Source organism: Gopherus flavomarginatus, chromosome 9, assembly GCF_025201925.1.
Source record: "Gopherus flavomarginatus isolate rGopFla2 chromosome 9, rGopFla2.mat.asm, whole genome shotgun sequence".
Lineage (NCBI taxonomy): Eukaryota > Metazoa > Chordata > Testudines > Testudinidae > Gopherus > Gopherus flavomarginatus.
The window spans coordinates 86,216,647-86,234,199 of record NC_066625.1 but is presented as its reverse complement, the minus strand read 5'-3'; the positions used below and the strand labels follow the sequence as shown (position 1 = coordinate 86,234,199).

General features: G+C 44.3%; 1 protein-coding gene across 2 annotated transcripts in view; it reads left to right on the top strand.

Moving 5' to 3' along the window:
- IGDCC4 (immunoglobulin superfamily DCC subclass member 4) overlaps positions 1-17,350 on the top strand; it is a 187,751-nt gene extending 170,401 nt beyond the window's left edge. For both annotated transcript variants that reach the window (XM_050967461.1, XM_050967460.1), the window contains exons 19-20: positions 11,558-11,710; positions 16,426-17,350. In XM_050967461.1, coding sequence (XP_050823418.1) covers positions 11,558-11,710; positions 16,426-16,956 — 684 coding nt within the window. In that variant the 3' untranslated portion in view covers positions 16,957-17,350. The remainder of the gene's footprint in view (positions 1-11,557; positions 11,711-16,425) is intronic.
- The last annotated feature ends 203 nt before the right edge of the window (positions 17,351-17,553 follow it).

Here is a 17,553-nt window from a genome sequence, read left to right as displayed (position 1 = left end):
CCTCCAGAGATATGACCACAAAGCTCAGACAGCTGGTAACTTTCTGGTTCTTGTTCTCTGAGAAAGTCAGTAATATATTTCTGGGGCATCTGTGTCATCACTGGACAGCAGACTGTATGCATTATCTTGAAGGATGCCAAGGAAAAGTGCACATGCTTGGAACGAAATCTGCCAGCAGATCGGATAGATTAAGTATCTGAATTCTCTGCAGAGCTGCTCTCGGGGCTTATCTCAGCTTGATCCAGCATGAGTGTGCAAGAGGGAAGAGTGCAAAGATTCTCCTGCACACCCTGCCCCATGCCAGGGGCTGGACGCAATCAGTGTCCTGTAAACTCTGCAGTGCTGGCCTCTGATTCAGCAACGAGGCATGTGCGGAAAGTCAAGCAGGTGCTTTACATGCTTTGCTGAATCAGGGCCCTACTTTCCCTGGTGGCACTAGCCTCTGCCAGGGGGTGAGGTGCTAGTGCTGCTCCCCAGGTGCCCAGGCCCACAGCACCGATCTCGCACAGGACAGGGAAAAGGCTGATAGAGCAGCTGTGCTCCCAGGTGTCGCAGCAGGCATTAAGCCCGGCCAAGCAGAGCCCCTGCTGGCATGGGGCGTGTCCTCGCATCTCCAATGCCCAGCTGTGCCTGAGGAGACACAAACAAACTCCTAACAGAGGAAGGATTTCTCAGTGGTTAGGGCACTAGACTGGGACATGGGAGTTCCCTGGTCTGCTACAGAGTGACTGTGGGCAAGTCACTTGTCTCACTGTGCCTCAATTTCCTCATCTGCAGAATGGGAATATGAGCATGCCTTCCACACGGGTGAATAAAGACTGTGAGGGGCCCAGATGCTGTGGTGGTGCGGACAGAGAAGAGGCGTCACCATTACAATGATCATTAACCTGTTCCAGGTTTAGGGTTTTTTTCGTAAATGACTCTAGCCTCTTCCCAAACTGAATTCTGACTCTACCCTTTAGTATCATGTGGTGGCAACACCACTAAGTAGCCACCAGCCCCCGTCCCCCATTGGAATGACTTTAAGATCTGGTAGGGGGCACCATCGAATCCTAAAGAAATGGAATTTTTTGAATCCCTACTTGTGTGTTGGATGGTTTTCACTGGAAGACTCAGGGCGTTATTTTGTTACAAAGAAATGGATACAAATGTAAAGCTCTGTGTCTTCAGAAGTGCACATGTGATGAAGCCTGGCTGCGTACGTCAGTGTCAATTGCACTAGGATCTTCAGTGCTGAATGCACAAAACCCTACCCGCTCCTTTAGCAGGGAGCAAGTAGCAGGCTGTTGTAGCTGCCGGACATGGGCAGCAGAGGGAGACATCACGACATGGAGTGAGCTAGTGTATTGTACAAACGCTTTCAAAATTCCAAACTTAACCTGTGCACTTACACTCCATTTGTGAGCATGCCCCAGGTGCTGCGTGCATGCAGTCAGGAGCATGCACATCTGGAAACTGTCACTTAAAAATGGGGACCAGAATTCTGGCAGATGTAGTTTTCTACTCTTTGCTCACTGGAGAGAGTCATGGCCTTATAGTTACAGCTCAGGGCTGTGCATCGGGAGATGAGGACGCTGTTGCAAGTTCTGACAGATTCTTTAAATGACCTTTGTCAAGTCACTTAACTTATCCTACCTTGGTTTCCTCATCCATAAAATGGTGACAATGTTACCTTCCTACAGTAATCATCATTAAAACCAGGACATGTCTCCTTTGCAACTGTTACATTTCCCATGGCATTTCCCATCCTACGGAAACTGAGTCCTGTAAATACCAAAAGGGGCTGTATAGCTTAATTCATTAAGGCTTGCACAGTGATTTGCAAGCCTACGATGGACGGTGCTGTCAAACTGAGAAGCATTCTTCTTCTTTCTGGCTTGTCCTCATTTCTCTCTTTCTCTGAAATTTGTAGAGTGAAACAGACCATGACAGAAAAATTCTTCAGGCATTAGCGTGGCACGGACACTAAGCTGTAACTCCATCAGTACTCAGGTGAACAGCTGAATGAAGGGGCGTGGCTGGCACAAGCCTTGTAACCGCAGAGTTCGAGATAGCATCCAAATTGTTGCAGAAGTGCTCTGTGTCTGCATATAATGTAAATAGGTAATGGATCAATAAGGTGCCAGGAGATGGGGCTCAAGAACACATCCCAAATATATCGGCTGTTGTGTGCTGCAGATGGCATCCTCTGTGCAGCTCTTTGCATGAGATACTCCCGCCGCAGGGAGCATGACTACATCGGCTAGGAGCCACAGAGAGAGGAGTGGAGGCAAGAGTCTCACAGTGAGTTTTGTTCCACTGTGCCACAGACCCAGCTCTGCTGTGCTGTGGGGATTTTTGCTCCGAGTTGCAAGTGAGGCTGTGGAAAGCAGCAGAACAATAGGAAAGTGGAGGACTTAGACAAATGACCCCAGGGAAGCCCCACTCAGCAGAGGAGCGATCCAGTCTGGTTTGTATAGGAAATTGCACCATCACCGGCAGTTTAGAGTCTGCTCATCTTCTCCAAGCCTGCGTCTGAAGCCTGGGAGGCACCGCTGGCTCTGTGGGGTGACCTAATCCCTTTCCAGATGAAAGGGACACTGTAGGCAATTCTCGCTCTTTAAATATTGCTTTTTCTAGTAAACGTGGTGAGGCCACGGCACTGCGGGAGGTGCCGAGTGCTACCCCAGAGACGGACGTGGTATCCCACAGAACAGGACTAGCGCTCATGACACCTCCCCACCCTCAGCTTCCCCGCCTTTCCCCACCACTACCTCCAGCCTGACCATTGGCAGGGAGGAGGTCATTCCATCTCTCCCCCCTGCTCTGGCCTCTCTGCTATGAGTGCCGACAAGGCTGCCAGCTGGGCTGGTGGCTTTTGTGATGTGGGTGTCAGTCCCCCGGGAACTGGGCTGAGACCCACTGAGCCCATTGCACCAAACAGCCCCCAGGTGGTAGCAATGCGACTTGTAGCTGCTCTGGATTCAGGCTAGTGACCCAGAGGTAAAAGACTCTGTGCCCCATTATCCCTCCAAAGTGCTATTCAACCCGACTTACCAGTGTCTTCCTGCACCACAAAGTCCTTGTTCTGGGTCCAGCTGGATGCTGCTAACGCCCACTCCGAGGGAGCTGTCTGTTTCTCAGGCAATAACTTGAAATTGAAGCCTTCCTGCCTGCTGAGCAGAAGGCTTTTGTAGCCACTTGGGGCTCTGTGCAGGGATACTTCCTCCCTCATCGCAACATCTCAGAGCAGTGCAATTAAACTTTAGCTGGAAGGGCAAGCCTCTTCTCCTCCTCCTCCTTCTCCACGCCTGTAACCAGCCACTAGGGGATGCAAGAGCCCAATGCATGCTGCACTCTGCCCTTGCCCTCTCTTTCCCCTGCCTCCAGCGCAGGTCCGACCAAGGAGTGACATCCCCCAGGCTGCCCCCAACCCGGGTCTGTGGATGGCAGTGCACATTCTCGCCCACTGCGTCATCCATCCATCCTTGCAGCTCTGGATCATTGTGCAACAGATGAGCTGCAAGATATTCAATTATAGCAATTGCCAGATGGGCATCACTTGGGGACAGAAATCCCCTGGCTCTCCAGGGTTTGGGAGCAACATGGCATCGGCAGGCCAGACTTTCCTGCCACGCCTATGTGCTTTAAAGCAAGACCCGGTTGCAGGAAGCTGGATGTAGGGACAGGAAACTAGGGCAGTCTCCACAATCCAGTCACTCCTTACCCTCTGTGCTGTGAATGCCACCAGATAACTAGCAGGGATGTGAATTCCTGTCCTGGGAACTGAAATGAGATAACCCAGGACAGCTCAGTGAAATGAGCTTTCATTCAGATCATTTAACTAGAGAAGAAAGGCTGCATCATTCACCCCCTGAGCTATCCAGCCCATCCTGGTTTTGACATTAACAGGAAGGGAGTATGGCCTAATGGTTGGGGCAGAGGAGTGCCAGTAGTAAGATCTAATTCTTTTATGGGGCTTTTCTTCAGTAGATTTCAAGGAGCTCAGCATCATTAGTGCCATTTTACAGATGTGGAAACTGAGGCCCAGAGCTGTGAAGTGACTTGGCCAAGATCACCCAACAGAGCAGTGGCAGAGCCTGGAATAAAACCCAGGTCATCTTAGTGTCAATCCAATGCTCTACTCATTTGGCCACACATACTCTGGAGTACTGATTCCAGCTATGCCACTGATCCAAACACGTGACTTCACTTCTCTGTACCTCAATCCCCCATCTGCAAATCGAATACAATTAATAACATTTACCAGCCTTGCAGGGTTATCACAGAGCTTTCTTGGTTTAGAATGCTTTGAGATCCCCAGCTGAAACATGCTCTATATGTGCAATCTGGGATTATTCTTGATCAGGATCTTTTGACAGCTCAGAGCTTAACAAATATTGGCACTGCAATTACTCTTACGCAGTTTAATGTAGTCAGGATGCCAAGAAATTGGCAGTAACAAGGCTACGTGACCTTTTAAAACTAGCAAATTGGCTCTTGGACTTTAATCGTTCAACCAGAAATCGGTGGTGTGGTGAACGCCTTGCGCTTGGAGTTACAGCTGTGTTCAGCAAGCTGCTCTCAGTGCGTGGAGGTTCCTTCTCCATTAATTCACGTTGAGGCTCTTGGTTTAGTATTCAGTCATATTTAGGGCTTTCCCTTTTGATTTTTCTTTATGATGATATTGCCATAGCCCTGAGATGCCCCAACTGAGACTGGAGATTCTGCTGCTCCAGGTTCCAGATCAGCATAGAGTGAGAGAGAGTCCCTGCTCCAAAGAGCTTACAGTTTCAGACAGGGAGAAAGAAAGTATTATAATATAGGGGTGTGTATGTATAATATATATTTATATATATATGTGTGTGTGCGTGTGTATATATGTGTGTGTGTATATAGGGAGAAAGAAAGTATTAATGTAATACTTGTATCATACCCATGTTTCAGATGAGGAAACAGAGGCGCAGCGACACTATGTACAGGAAGCCTCTAGCAGATCCAAGAACTGAACATGCCTCTCCAGCCCAGTACCTTAACCACAAGGCCATCCTTTCTCCTTGCTTATAAAGAAACATTTGAACTGCCCAGCTGTAATGAGAGCTGGTTGCCACTGCAGGTGAGCTGTCAGTAGAGGCCAGTTGGTGGCGCTCCTGCGTAGTGCTGGCAGCTGCTTCAGCCAGAGGAGAGTCATGCCCGTTTTGTGATAGTTTTTTGTCTGTGTCGTCTTCAAATGCTGGTTTCCAGTTGTCATCGGGGGAATAACACAGCTCCCTTTCCCACCAACACCACATTTTTTTTTGATTTGGAGACAATACTGGAGTCTCTCATGGGAGTTGTAGTTTGGCTGCCTCATGCCTCCATTTTTCTTAATAGGACATGCTCCGCAGTGGACTTCAGTTTCCATGATGCACTAGAGAGGCTCAGGAAGAGAGTAGAGATTAGTGCATCATGGGAGATGTAGTTTGGCCACTTTTTTTCATTTGAGTAATTTGCTGAGGGGGACATTTTCCGACTGGTTCTAAGTAAGACCCCTACTCCTGCTGACAGCTAACAGAAAGTCTCCTTTAACTCAAGTGGTAGAGGCCTGAGGGTTTTTTTGTATTGGGGTCCAATATTCCTGGGTTCTATCCCCACTGCTTACCATGATGTCTGTATGTTTGCATGATGGGATTTAAATTGAGTATAAACAGATGTGGTCCCAAAGCAAATACGGTTTCAGGGTGTGCTGATGTTGAGAGGCCGTGTTCTTTAGACTTCTTTGGCACTTGGGGTATAAATGGCTATGTACATATTCTAAGTGTGGATCCCCAGCTAACAGAGTTGCAGGAAATCACAAGTTGTTGCTGGTGAAGGAAACAAGAACCAATATCATTTTTAGCAGCAGTTGCTGATACTACAAAGAGGTTACAGTGAAAAAGTCTATTTGCTTTGATGAGTTTAACTGAAACTGAAATGTCTTTGCTGTCGGCCCTTTACTGGAAGATGGTTACGTATTCATTCTCTCATTTGAATTGAACAGTTTATTATTCAGAGAGTGATTTTTTGCCCCTCTAAATTAAATCTGAGACTGACACTCCATTCTTTAGCTAATACACTGTAAAAGTCCAGAGACCATTTTCCTGACTTCCTGCAACTTCTCCCCCAGCCTTCTCAAACTAAGCTTTAACAATCAGACCTGGAGCTAATTGCAAGTGCTTGACCTAGGAGATATTACCTCCCTAGGAGGGAATATTTTTTGTAAATGGAACCTGCCTGTGTAACATGGTATACGGTTGCCTGGTGAAGCGAATGGGGTTTTTCGTTTGGTTGTTGCAAATAGCAAACTGGTACAAAAAACCTTTGCTCTTCATCACAGCTAATTTCAGCCGGAGCTGAACAGTCTGTTCCCACAGTCATCAAACCCTATGTAAACATGGCAGATTGACATTTCCGCTAGCAGTTGCTCCTTTGGGGATTGCACCGAGGTTGCTGTTTCTGTCCACATTTTTGGTTTGCACAGGAAGCCTACAAAAAGAGCGTGCAAGTATGCCAGGGATGGGGTCGTATTATGTATGTGCAGGTATCTCTGATAGCGTGTGCGTGCATGCAGATATCTATAACAGCACATATGGTGGTGTGCGTGTGTGTATACCAGGGGTCAGCAGCCATTCAAAAGTGCTATGCCGAATCTTCATTTATTCACTCTAATTTAAGGTTTCGCATGCCAGTAATACATGTTAACGTTTTAAGAAGGTCTCTTTCTACAAGTCTATAATATATAACTAAACTATTGTTGTATGTAAAATAAATAAGGTTTTTAAAATGTTTAAGAAGTTTCGTTTAAAATTAAATTAAAATGCAGAGCCCCCCAGACCGGTGGCCAGGACCTGGGCAGTGTGCATGCCACTGAAAATCCGCTCGCGTGCCACCTTCGGCATCCATGCCATAGGTTGCCTGCCCCTGGGTGTATACCTTCTAGTCTGAAAAACCCAGACTTTATTTGCTCAGTAATGATATGTTCTCTGGAAAAAACTCATAATCCACCAGCATTGACCTATCTGCAGAAAGCCATTCAGATGGCAGCAGGAGCAAATTAGTGTAATTAAATGCTGTTTCATTTATTAATATTCCGTATTGTGTTTCATCTCAGCCAGCTATATGTGATCACTTGTCTGTTTTCTCATTACTCACCGTTAGTTTAATTATCGCTGACCCAAACGAAAGGGAGAGGGGCAGAGGGCAGTGGTCCAGAATAGACTGTATTGTTGATGGACGGGAAGTGACCGTTAGCAGAGATGCTGTCACCATGATCTGCATATTTCCAGTTTTGAAAACAAGCACCTGAAAGTCACAGCTTTGCTTTGACAAGCTTTCTTTCGGAATCTCACTGCTGCATAAACAACATCTTTGATATCTGGTCTCTGCAGGCCTGATCCTGTAGCGATGGGACTTCAGTGGGAGCAAGGTTTGGCCCTAGAGATTTTTGTGCAAAGCAGTTATTATCTAGAGAGGTCTTATCCTGCGAGGTGCTAAGCGCTTTTAGCTGCTGTTTGAATTCCAAGTGGGCCGAGGGCGCTCAGCACCTCTTAAGCATGTACATGAGCATTTTGTTTTTATTTGCCTGATGCCAACCCCGACAACCTAGTCTAATGTCTGACTTTTTGTAAGTGACTGACTTTGGAATGCTCGGCTTACGTGCAACATCTGGTCCTGCGTTGCTACCTCATTTCCAGCCAGATGGACTGAGGCACAAGGAGGTCAAATGACTCATACAAGGCCACACTGGTGTCAGAAGCCCCTTTGCTCTTGCGGCTAGACACAGGCTCTGTGATATACTCACCGGGGGATTAGATGGAGAGAGAGAGAGAAAAGAAGAGTGATTTTCCTCCATTTAAACTGTACAGCTTCCTTTCCCTCCCCCCATGCTCTTCTCCAGTTCTCAGCGAATTTATTCTTTGTGGGACAAACAGACCACCAAAGAAAAATGGGGCTACATTTCTGCTTAACCGCTGAGCCAGAAAGAGGAGTTGCTCTAACCACACTAAGCGTTTAGTAACAAGGTGAGTCCACATAAACACAAGGTTGCCCAGTAAAATCAAGCCCTGCAAAGAAATTACCTCTGTCCGTGAACTAAGAGTCTGAGGTGTGAAATAATCAGAGCTCTGAAAGGCACACATTTCCCATGCACATAGGTGTGCATTCAACAGTTTATTGCAAGGGGAAGCCAAGAGAACCCAGAACAAATTGCATTCAGCCCATATAATTTAATTAGATCTACAAAAAGGTAATACTGGTTGCCTGGGGGATTTGAAGCTCGACTAAGAATAGCTTGGTGGTCTGCTTAAACCCCCCACCCCACCCCTAAATTTTGTGCCTCTGTATTGGTGAAGTTACCACATTTTTTCCCTTGGCTCTAACTTTAAGCAGGCAATGCATTCAGACATACCTCAGCTTGAATGTGCCTTGTTCATGTCCTCGTGTGGTGAGTCTTTCTCCACAGAGCAGAATACTGATTATTCCAATCACCAAAGTGAGCGATGCTGTCAGACAGTGCTGAAAGATCCATTTATTTCCAAACAAGGCCATTTGTTTCTATCACTGAGTTAATTTTCAATAGGCTAGAACTGTTCCTGGTTTCCTTCTGGCCCAACATTTCTCCCGGTGGGGAGCTGATGCATTCTCCCACCATGAAATCCACGTTTTTCCCTTCTCCCACCATGAAGGTTCCCCGTAAATCAGCTTCTCGCTGTATCTAGGCTCTAATTTTCTCTTGCATGGCCTCCCACCCTCTTTGCTCAACTCAAATGTCACTGCTAGCGTGTTCCCATCACTCATTCCTGCGCGGCTATAGCGCATTAGTGAAGACACTACTGTGCCCGCGGGAGAACTTCTCCCATCGGCATAGTTAATCCACCTCCCTGATAGGCGGTAGCTAGCTCTCCTGTTGACATAGCTCTGTCTACACCGGAGGTTAGATTGGTATAACTGGGTCACTCAGGTGTGTGGATTTTTCACACTCTTAGCAACGTAAAAGCGGCAAAGATTCCCATCCGAAGAAGTGGGTATTCACCCACGAAAGCTCATGCTCCAATACGTCTGTTTAGTCTATAAAGTGCCACAGGACTCTTTGCTGCTTTTACAGATCCAGACTAACACGGCTACCCCTCTGATACTTAGCAACGTAGTTATGCCGATATAAGTTTGCAGCGTAGACCTGGTCTAAGCAAGCACATTTCTTTTCAAGAAGAAAGCGTTACAGAGAAAACATAATAGCAACAGTAAGCGTTCCTATACGTCTGCTAAAAGCTTACCAGAGGTCATCCATCAGTCTTATGGGGCTTCAGTAGGCCAAAAACTTCCAGCCTCTCCTAGGAAAGACTGGGGCCCTCCTTAGACAGAAGGTCTTGTCTGTTTGGTGGATCAGAAAGCCTGTTTAAACTCAGGCTGTTTATCCAAAGTCCTTTCTTTGTTGGTCTCTGGGGAATCCAGTTTGAACCAATATATATGAGCCTCTCCAGGTGGTGGTACCTCTGTGGAGGTGTTATACCCTGAGTGAATATGCCTAATCACCTCGCAGTGTTCTTAGTTCCCAGGGGTCTGTGGTTCCCATCACCCGTGGAGTTACAGACAATCCCCAGACCACTGGGATAAATAAACAGTACCGTGAGAGCTCCCAAAGATACTGCAGGAAATTGCCATAGCTATCACAGTGACCCACCTGCTGTCCTCTGTCATTCCTAGCCAAAACAGTTGCTTCAAAGAAATTCATTTTAACTTTTATTAGGGTAAAAACTTGGCTTTTTGACAAAATGAAACAAAATTGTAATTTTTTTCCCCACTTTTGGTTGCTGAAAAAAGCATCTTTTACAAAATCCCATGGAAGCTTTCAAAGAAAAATTTCAATGAAAAAAAAAATTTTCATTGAAATTTTTTATGAAAGAGAAAAATAAATTCCTAACTAGTTGTTCCAGGCAGCCTTTCAAAGTAGGGCACCAATTCATTACCTGTCACCTTTCTCTTACTGCACAGCCTTGTGCACTTACAGCAGTAGATAAATAATCCTAATGATGCATCGTTAGAACTCGAGTTTTGGCTTAGATCCTTCCATCACAAAAAGTACTGTAGTTAAAACGTCGAGAGGGACTAGTGGTAGCTAGTATAACAACAGGCAGGGCTGGAGAGAATTAGCTGATGTGTTATGGGTAAATGTCCATAATTGCTATGGTAAAGTTACTTCTCAAAATAACATTCATAGTCCTAAATGAAAATATTATATTGCTTGTTCTCATAGATAGCCAATAATTGTTACTATTTCTTCCAGAAAAGTTACTGTATTGTTACTGTGAAATAACATGAATAGACAATAATATGAAGGTACTTCCTATTTATGAGGTGATAACTGTATTGTGAGCTGAGGAACTCCAAGGTGGCTTGTTAGAATCATAGAATATCAGGGTTGGAAGGGACCTCAGAAGGTCATCTAGTCCAACCCCTGCTCAAAGCAGCACTAATCCCCAGACAGATTTTTCCCCAGATCCCTAAATGCCCCCCTCAGGGACTGAACTCACCATGCTGGTTTTAGCAGGCCAATGCTCAAACCACTGAGCTATTCCTCCTCCTCCCCTCTTTTTTTTTTTTTAAATAAGTTGTGCACTGAGATTTTTTTAAAACTTAGAATCAAAGCATTAGCCCAGAAGAAGCACTTTGCATTGTGGTTATTAAACTGAAATGTCTAACAATGAGATGTTTTTGCGACGTAATTGGGTTCTTCTTCTTCTGTTAGCTGGATGAAATGAGAAGTTGTGGCAGCCATGTTTGTTGTGGGCATGCAGATGGTGAGTTCTATGGGCAGTAAGAGACGCAGAGTGGCGTATTGGAGACTTACATTCTATTCCTAACTTTTCTACTGAGCCACTATTAGATGTTAGGCAAGTCAGTTAGTCTCTCTGTGCCTGAATTTCTCCACATGTAACATGGAGATCTTTATCCACCTGTATAAAGTGCTTTGAGATTGTTATAGGAGGGTAGCTACTGAAGTGTAGAGTGTTATTCCGACTGCCTCCAACACACTAGTGTCTTGGTATGTACATGCAGTAGGGTCTGATGCCAAACCAACTGAGATAAAAGATCATTTTCCCACTGACTTCAATGGGCTTTGAATTAGATCTTCAAAAGGAAGATGTATGCAGTGTGGTGCTACCTGATACACTGCATCCTATTGGTCCTGAAATCTATGAAATCAGCAGAGATCCCATGTTAGATTTGGAGCATGAACTCTTCTTGTAATGTGTCACAGGAAGAACGGTATTAGAAATTTTGGGGTGAGAGCTAAGAAAATCCCAATTATCCACTTGCTCCACATCGGACCATAACAAATCAGTGCACTAAACTCCATGTTCTGTGGTGGTAATGTCAGTTTGTCAGGGCTAGTGTTATGGTGACGTCATTGGAAGTATGTTGGCTGCATTTAACCGACATCTTTAAGCCATATGGCATTTCTCCAACTTTTGTGTTGAACTGCCTATTTCTGAGACACAGATTTGTATCCTTCCAAACCTGAAAGAACAATCTGATCATTGCTTTCCTTTTTATTCTGCAGTCTACATGGAATAAATCAGGTAATCAGAACTGGACAAGATGTGGAGGTGCCATTACAAAAGAGCCTACTACTGCTGTGAATGGAACACTGAAGGCACCTTCTAATGCAGGACAAAAGCTTTTGCTACAAGCCCTGGTGTACAACGCTGTTACGGTGGGTGTTTTCAGTATTTTAGTGTCAGTTGCTTGTGCACTACGGTACATTTGTTATGTGTCCCTTCATCTTTTCCCTGCTTGTAGAGGAGAGAAAATATTTAGCCCATAGAGTTCGTCTCAGTTTGCTGATTATGGTTTTTGTTCCGTTGCCCAAGTATATCACTGCACGTCATGTGTGATTCGCATATGTGGGGAAAAGTTGTTTTATATTCAAGGAGTCCTCTGTGCCTCTCTCAGAGGTCCAGCAATCCCCCTGTTCTCATTGCCTTACTTTCCTCAGTCCTTGTGGTCTTGAATCGGTGGCCAAGTGGGGTGTGGAGCAGATTCCTTGTTAATAAGGTGGAGAGGCTGTCGTGGTCTCATCTGGGGAGCAGAAATCGGGCTCCAGAAAACAAAATTGTGTTTTTTTATGTAGCAGTGCAGTAAACTTACACATAAACTGAGTTAGGATCTACAATACTCAGCATAGAGAGTTATTAAGATCTATTTTATTCCAACCTGGAGAAGGAATTGCATTTTTGCTTAAAGAAAGAGTCAAAAATCAAGGGTTGTTTTAAATTCCTTTGAAAGGTAGTGTAAAGCAATTTCCATTATCCTTCGTCTACAGATCAGGAGAAAATTCAGGCTTCATAGATTCCACTGTGATGATCTTGTCTGATCTTCTGCATAACGTTAGGCCATAGGACTTCCCAAAACCAAATTCCTAGAGCAGATCTTTTAGAAAAACATCCAGTCTTGATTTTAAAATCCTTGGAAAATTATTCCAATGGTTAATTACTTGCAACATTATAAATTTATACCTGAATTTTGTCTAGCTTCAACGTCCAGACATTGGATTGTGTTATATCGTTCTCTGCAATACTGAAGAACCCATTATTAAATATTTGTTTCCCATGTAGCTACTTATGGACTGTAATCAACTCACCCCTTAACCATCTCTTTTTTAAGATAAATAGATGGAGCATGTGAGTCTATTGCTGTAAGGCAGCTTTTCTAATCCTTCAGTCACTCTTGTGGCTCTTCTCTGAACCCTCTCCAATGTATCAGCATCCTTTGTGGGCACCAGAACTGGACACAGTATTCCAGCAGAAGTCGCACCAGTGCCAAATATAGAGGAAAAATAACCTCTCTGCTCCTACTCGAGATTCCCCTCTTTATGCATCCAAGGATCACATTAGCTCTTCTGGCCACAGAGTCATTTGGGGGCTCATGTTCACTTAATTATTCACCACACCCAAATCTTTCTGAGAGTCACTACTTCCTAGGATAGAGTCCCCTGTCCTGTAGGTATGGCTTACGGTCTTTTTTCCCAGATGTATACGTATACATTTAGCTGTGTTAAAACACATTCTGTTTGCATGCACCCAGTTTACCAAGTGATGCAGATAACTCTAAATCAGTGACCTGTCCTCTTCATTATTGACCCTTCTCCTAGTCTTTGTGTCATCTGCATATTTTATCAGTGATGATTTTACATTTTCTTCCAGGCCATTGATAAAAATGTTAAATAGTGTAGGACCAAGAACCAGTACCTGCGGGACCCCACTGTCAGCACACCTGCTCAATGATTCCCCATTTTCAATTACATTTTGAGACTTATCGGTCAGCCAGTTTTTGATCCATTTAATGTGTGCCATGTTCATTTTATATAGTTCTAGTTTTTAAATCAAAATGTTGTGCGGTACTGTCAAATGCCTTGCCAAAATCTAAATGTATTACATCAGTGCTTTTACCCTAAGAACCAAACTTGTAATGATATCAAGTTTGTTTGACAGGATCTGTTTTCCACAAATGCTTGTTGATTTGAGTTAATTACATTACCCTCCTTTAATTCTTTATTAATCGAGTCCCATATCAGCTGCTCCATTATCTTGCCCAGGATCAATGTTAGGCTGACAAGCCTTATAATTACCTGTGTCATCCCTTTTATCTTTTTTAAATATTGGCACATTCGCTTTATTCCAGTCGTCTAGAATTCTCCAGTGTTCCACGACGTATTGAAAATCAACATTAACATTTCTGATGTTGTGTCCTCAAACTTGGGAATACAGGTTTATTCCAGTTAAGCAGCTGCTAATATCATTTCTGTGTCAAGGCTCCCTTGAAGCAATTCGATATAAACTCAGCTGACTTGGTAAAGCAAGAGATTTGCCTGGTGTTGCTTTAAGATTTTGTCTTCTCTCCTCTAATAAGTACCTCCACCTATCCTGTGCTTCCTTCCTAGATAGCAGTGTGAAAATCAGTTATACACAGGATGCAATTAATGGTGTGTAGAGAGTTGAGACAATGTTTTACAACCCCATTATAGAGTGTCATTTACATCACAGTTTAGCTACCCATCAGAGTTTGTCAACAAAAGGAGGGAAGTGTTAAAATATGTAAATGTTACACAAAATTGGCTTAAACAGGAAGCCAGAGAGTTACACATAGGATAGTTCACTTCCTTGTTTTGGATTGTTTCCTTTCAGGAAATGAAGTTGTTAACCAGCAAAGGCAATAAACTTTGAAAAGATTTTAAAGCTAATTGTCTAGGAGACTCTCTATGGGCTTCCAAAATAGAGAAATCTGCTTAGTTAACAAATTTTAGTCTAATATAGTAACTCCCTGCTTAAAAATAAATGCAAAGGACCCAAGAACACAGGACACTGTTTAAATGTTGCATGAGTGAAATCGTTCTGTTCTTTCTGATTCTAAGGGCTTTGGTTTATAACAGCTTTTGCAAATTACAAAATAGGATTAAAGTAACTAGCAAATGTTGCTCTGCTTGTACACTGCAGCCAACATTTTCAAAAGAGAATAGTCAACTTGGGTGCCTCATGTTTTGGGTGCCCAGCTTCAGATGCGACAAAGGGGCCTGATAATTAGAAGGTACTGAGCATGCACCTTCTGAAAATCTGTCCCTTTAAGCACCTAAAATCACTAGGACTTTTGAAAATCTCAGCCTTTGTCTCTAGAGGGAGAGGGCCTTGTGGAATTGTTATAATGTACGTGTTCCAATTTCAATATTGGATAGCTAAGGACTTGGGGAATATCTTTAAGAATCTGAAGGTATCCATGTTATTCTCGGTGGTGTTGCCCTGTAAGCAGAGTACTGGACTGGAACTCAGGAGTTCCAGTCCTCAGGACATCTGGGTTCTATTCCTGGCTTGGCTACTGGCCTGCTAGGTGACTGTGAGCAAGATAATACAATGCTTTGTGCCTCAGTTACCCCAACTCTACAATGGAGGTAATGATGCTCACCTCCTTTGTAAAAATCTCCTTCTGAGATCTACTGATGAAAAGTGCTGTGTCAGAGCAAGTTATTACTACTGTTATAATAATAACATTGCCAACTCTCACAATTTCATGGTTGCTATATTTGCTGGGGGTTTTTTTCTTAGTGTCCCAGTTCCTGGAGTCATGTGATTATATGAGAATCTCAGCTTACATTTAAAAAATAAAAGGTACATTTCGAGCCCCTCATGCTTGAAAAAATGAACTCTCAAGGCTCAAAACCCAAAGGCAAATAAAAAGAAACCCCACGCTTTTCATTTTTTAAACACAGTTTTTGGAACCTGATTCATTATTTTTGAATGCTTGGGGTTGGCCATACTGCTATCCAGCCACTTAACGTCACTGTACACTATTAGCCATACCTCTAACCACCTCCTGGTGTAGTTTGCTAGTCCTCTTTCTGCTGCTGACTCACTGGGTAACCTGTGGAAGTCTTTGCACCATTCTGTGCCTCAGTTTCCCCACCTGTAGCTATATGTGTTGTGAGGCTTCCAGAGCATCTTGAGGGCCTGTTATGGACAGCAATGTATAAGTGCAGAGTACACATATCTGGATGTAGTCCTCCTGCCCAGTTTACAGTGTGAATTCTGTTATGCCCACTGTGCTCATTCCCGAGAGGATGCTTTCGCTGTTGTAAATGAGCGCTCTGCGGCGAGCATCTGGACTGGAGATCGGCAGTCCACACTGGGGAGGTGAATGTCATGCCCTGCGGGTGTTGACTTCAGATTTGCAAATACGTTTTATAACACAGTCTTGGGAAACCCGTTCCAACCTTGCTCACTTGCCAAGCTCAAAACCCAGAATTCTTCTCCCCCCCCACCCCCAAAATCATTGATGGAATCACAACCGACTAAAACCATGTGGACAAATGCCTGGAAATGCTTTGGGCTATTGATCTGAGTAAGCTTTTGTTAGACTGTTTGTCTTTTAAAATGACACAGCCTGATGTTTATTTTTTTAAATGACGTATTTGGTTTTGGATATACAGTGAGCTCTGTCTCTGAGCTGCATGCTTTATTTTCAACATTAATTACCAAAAACTGGTGGAAAATGCAATTCAACTCAGCTGGCATTTTGGAAAATCTGGTTGGGTTAAAATAGCATCTCTTGACTTTAGACCTGAAAAGAGAAGCTTGGAAAAGTTGTCTGCATTGAAAAAGAGCATATGCTCTTGTTTCTGAGAGGAACAAAGCTGTTATGCCATAAAGCCATTCTGTCTTTGGCTATTGCTCATGTTACAGCGTGAGCAGTGCTTAAGACTTCAATCCAGTGCGGCATATAAAGACACGCTTAATTTTAAGCATGTGCGTAGGCCCAGTGAAATCAATGGGATTACTCACATGCTCCTGGTTAAACACAGGCTTCTCCATTTGTCAGGATCCAGGGACTGAATGATCTGAATTTAGTCACTTTCTCCCTTTGCTTTCTGCTTACTAACAGAATGAAGTAATGAAAAATCAACCACCCATCAGCCTCCATCAAGTGGAAGCCGAGGTCATCGTCCATTCCGATTTCTCAGCCTCTGACAGAGACTGCGACTCTCAGCTTCACACGCTGGACACTGAAGAAATGGATCCTGAGGATCACAACCCAGAAAACGTCCCCTCTGATGAGCACCCCCTTCACACCTTGGCAAACGCCAAGCAGAATGTCAGCAAAGCGTTAGTAGACTGCCAAGGCAAACCTGAGCTTCGGACCCAGGATGCCCTGTTAAGTACTGACAGAAAGACGAATAAAATGGAAGCCGTTGGCCCTCATGGGCTCACCAATGGCTTCCACAGGCACGGAGAAAGTATGGACTCTATGGAAAGTGGGGATTCGGACTGTCTTCAAGAAGTCAGAGGGAACGTACAGCCAGTCAAGTGCCAAGCTTTTCCCACAGGCCAGCAGGACGCCCCTCTGTGTAGTATCTCTGCGCTAATCAATTCATCCTCAGCATCTGAGAACATGACGCATGTCCATAACCATTAAAGAGGAAATTAATCTGATTTTGACCAAGGGAGAGCTAGAAGAAATAGGTGTGAGTTACTGGGGGCCAGATCTGGAGAGATACTGTGTGCCCTCATCTCGCAGTGAATTCGATGGGGGAAAGAGGGTGCTCAGTACCTCAGAGGTTCAGGTTCCTAGACAGGTGAACAGCCCTAAATACACAGGAAATAAATCAATGTGTACATTGCTATGGGCGCAATCCAACTCCCATTGAAGCCACTAAAACAGAACCACTTGCCCTCAGCCTGTGCCATTTTTTTCTATTATTCCATGATGGGGAGTGCCGGGATGTTTGTCACGGTGGAAAGAGGGAGAATACATTAAGCGTATCTTCTCCAATGTTGCTATTCGCCAGGGAGGGCCCTCTTCAGCTTTGCCAGGCACCCAAAGGGGTTGAGACAAACGCCAGCCGAAAGACAATTAGCCATAACCAGCCGCCTTCTCCGCTCGCCCATGGTTAAAATGATTTTAATGATCCTTTGTACACTACCACAGTAAATATTACTAGCAGGCTGATGTAGTGGCCTTTTATTACACACTCTGCGAGTGCCTCTAACAACTTGTACTATATAGAACCTT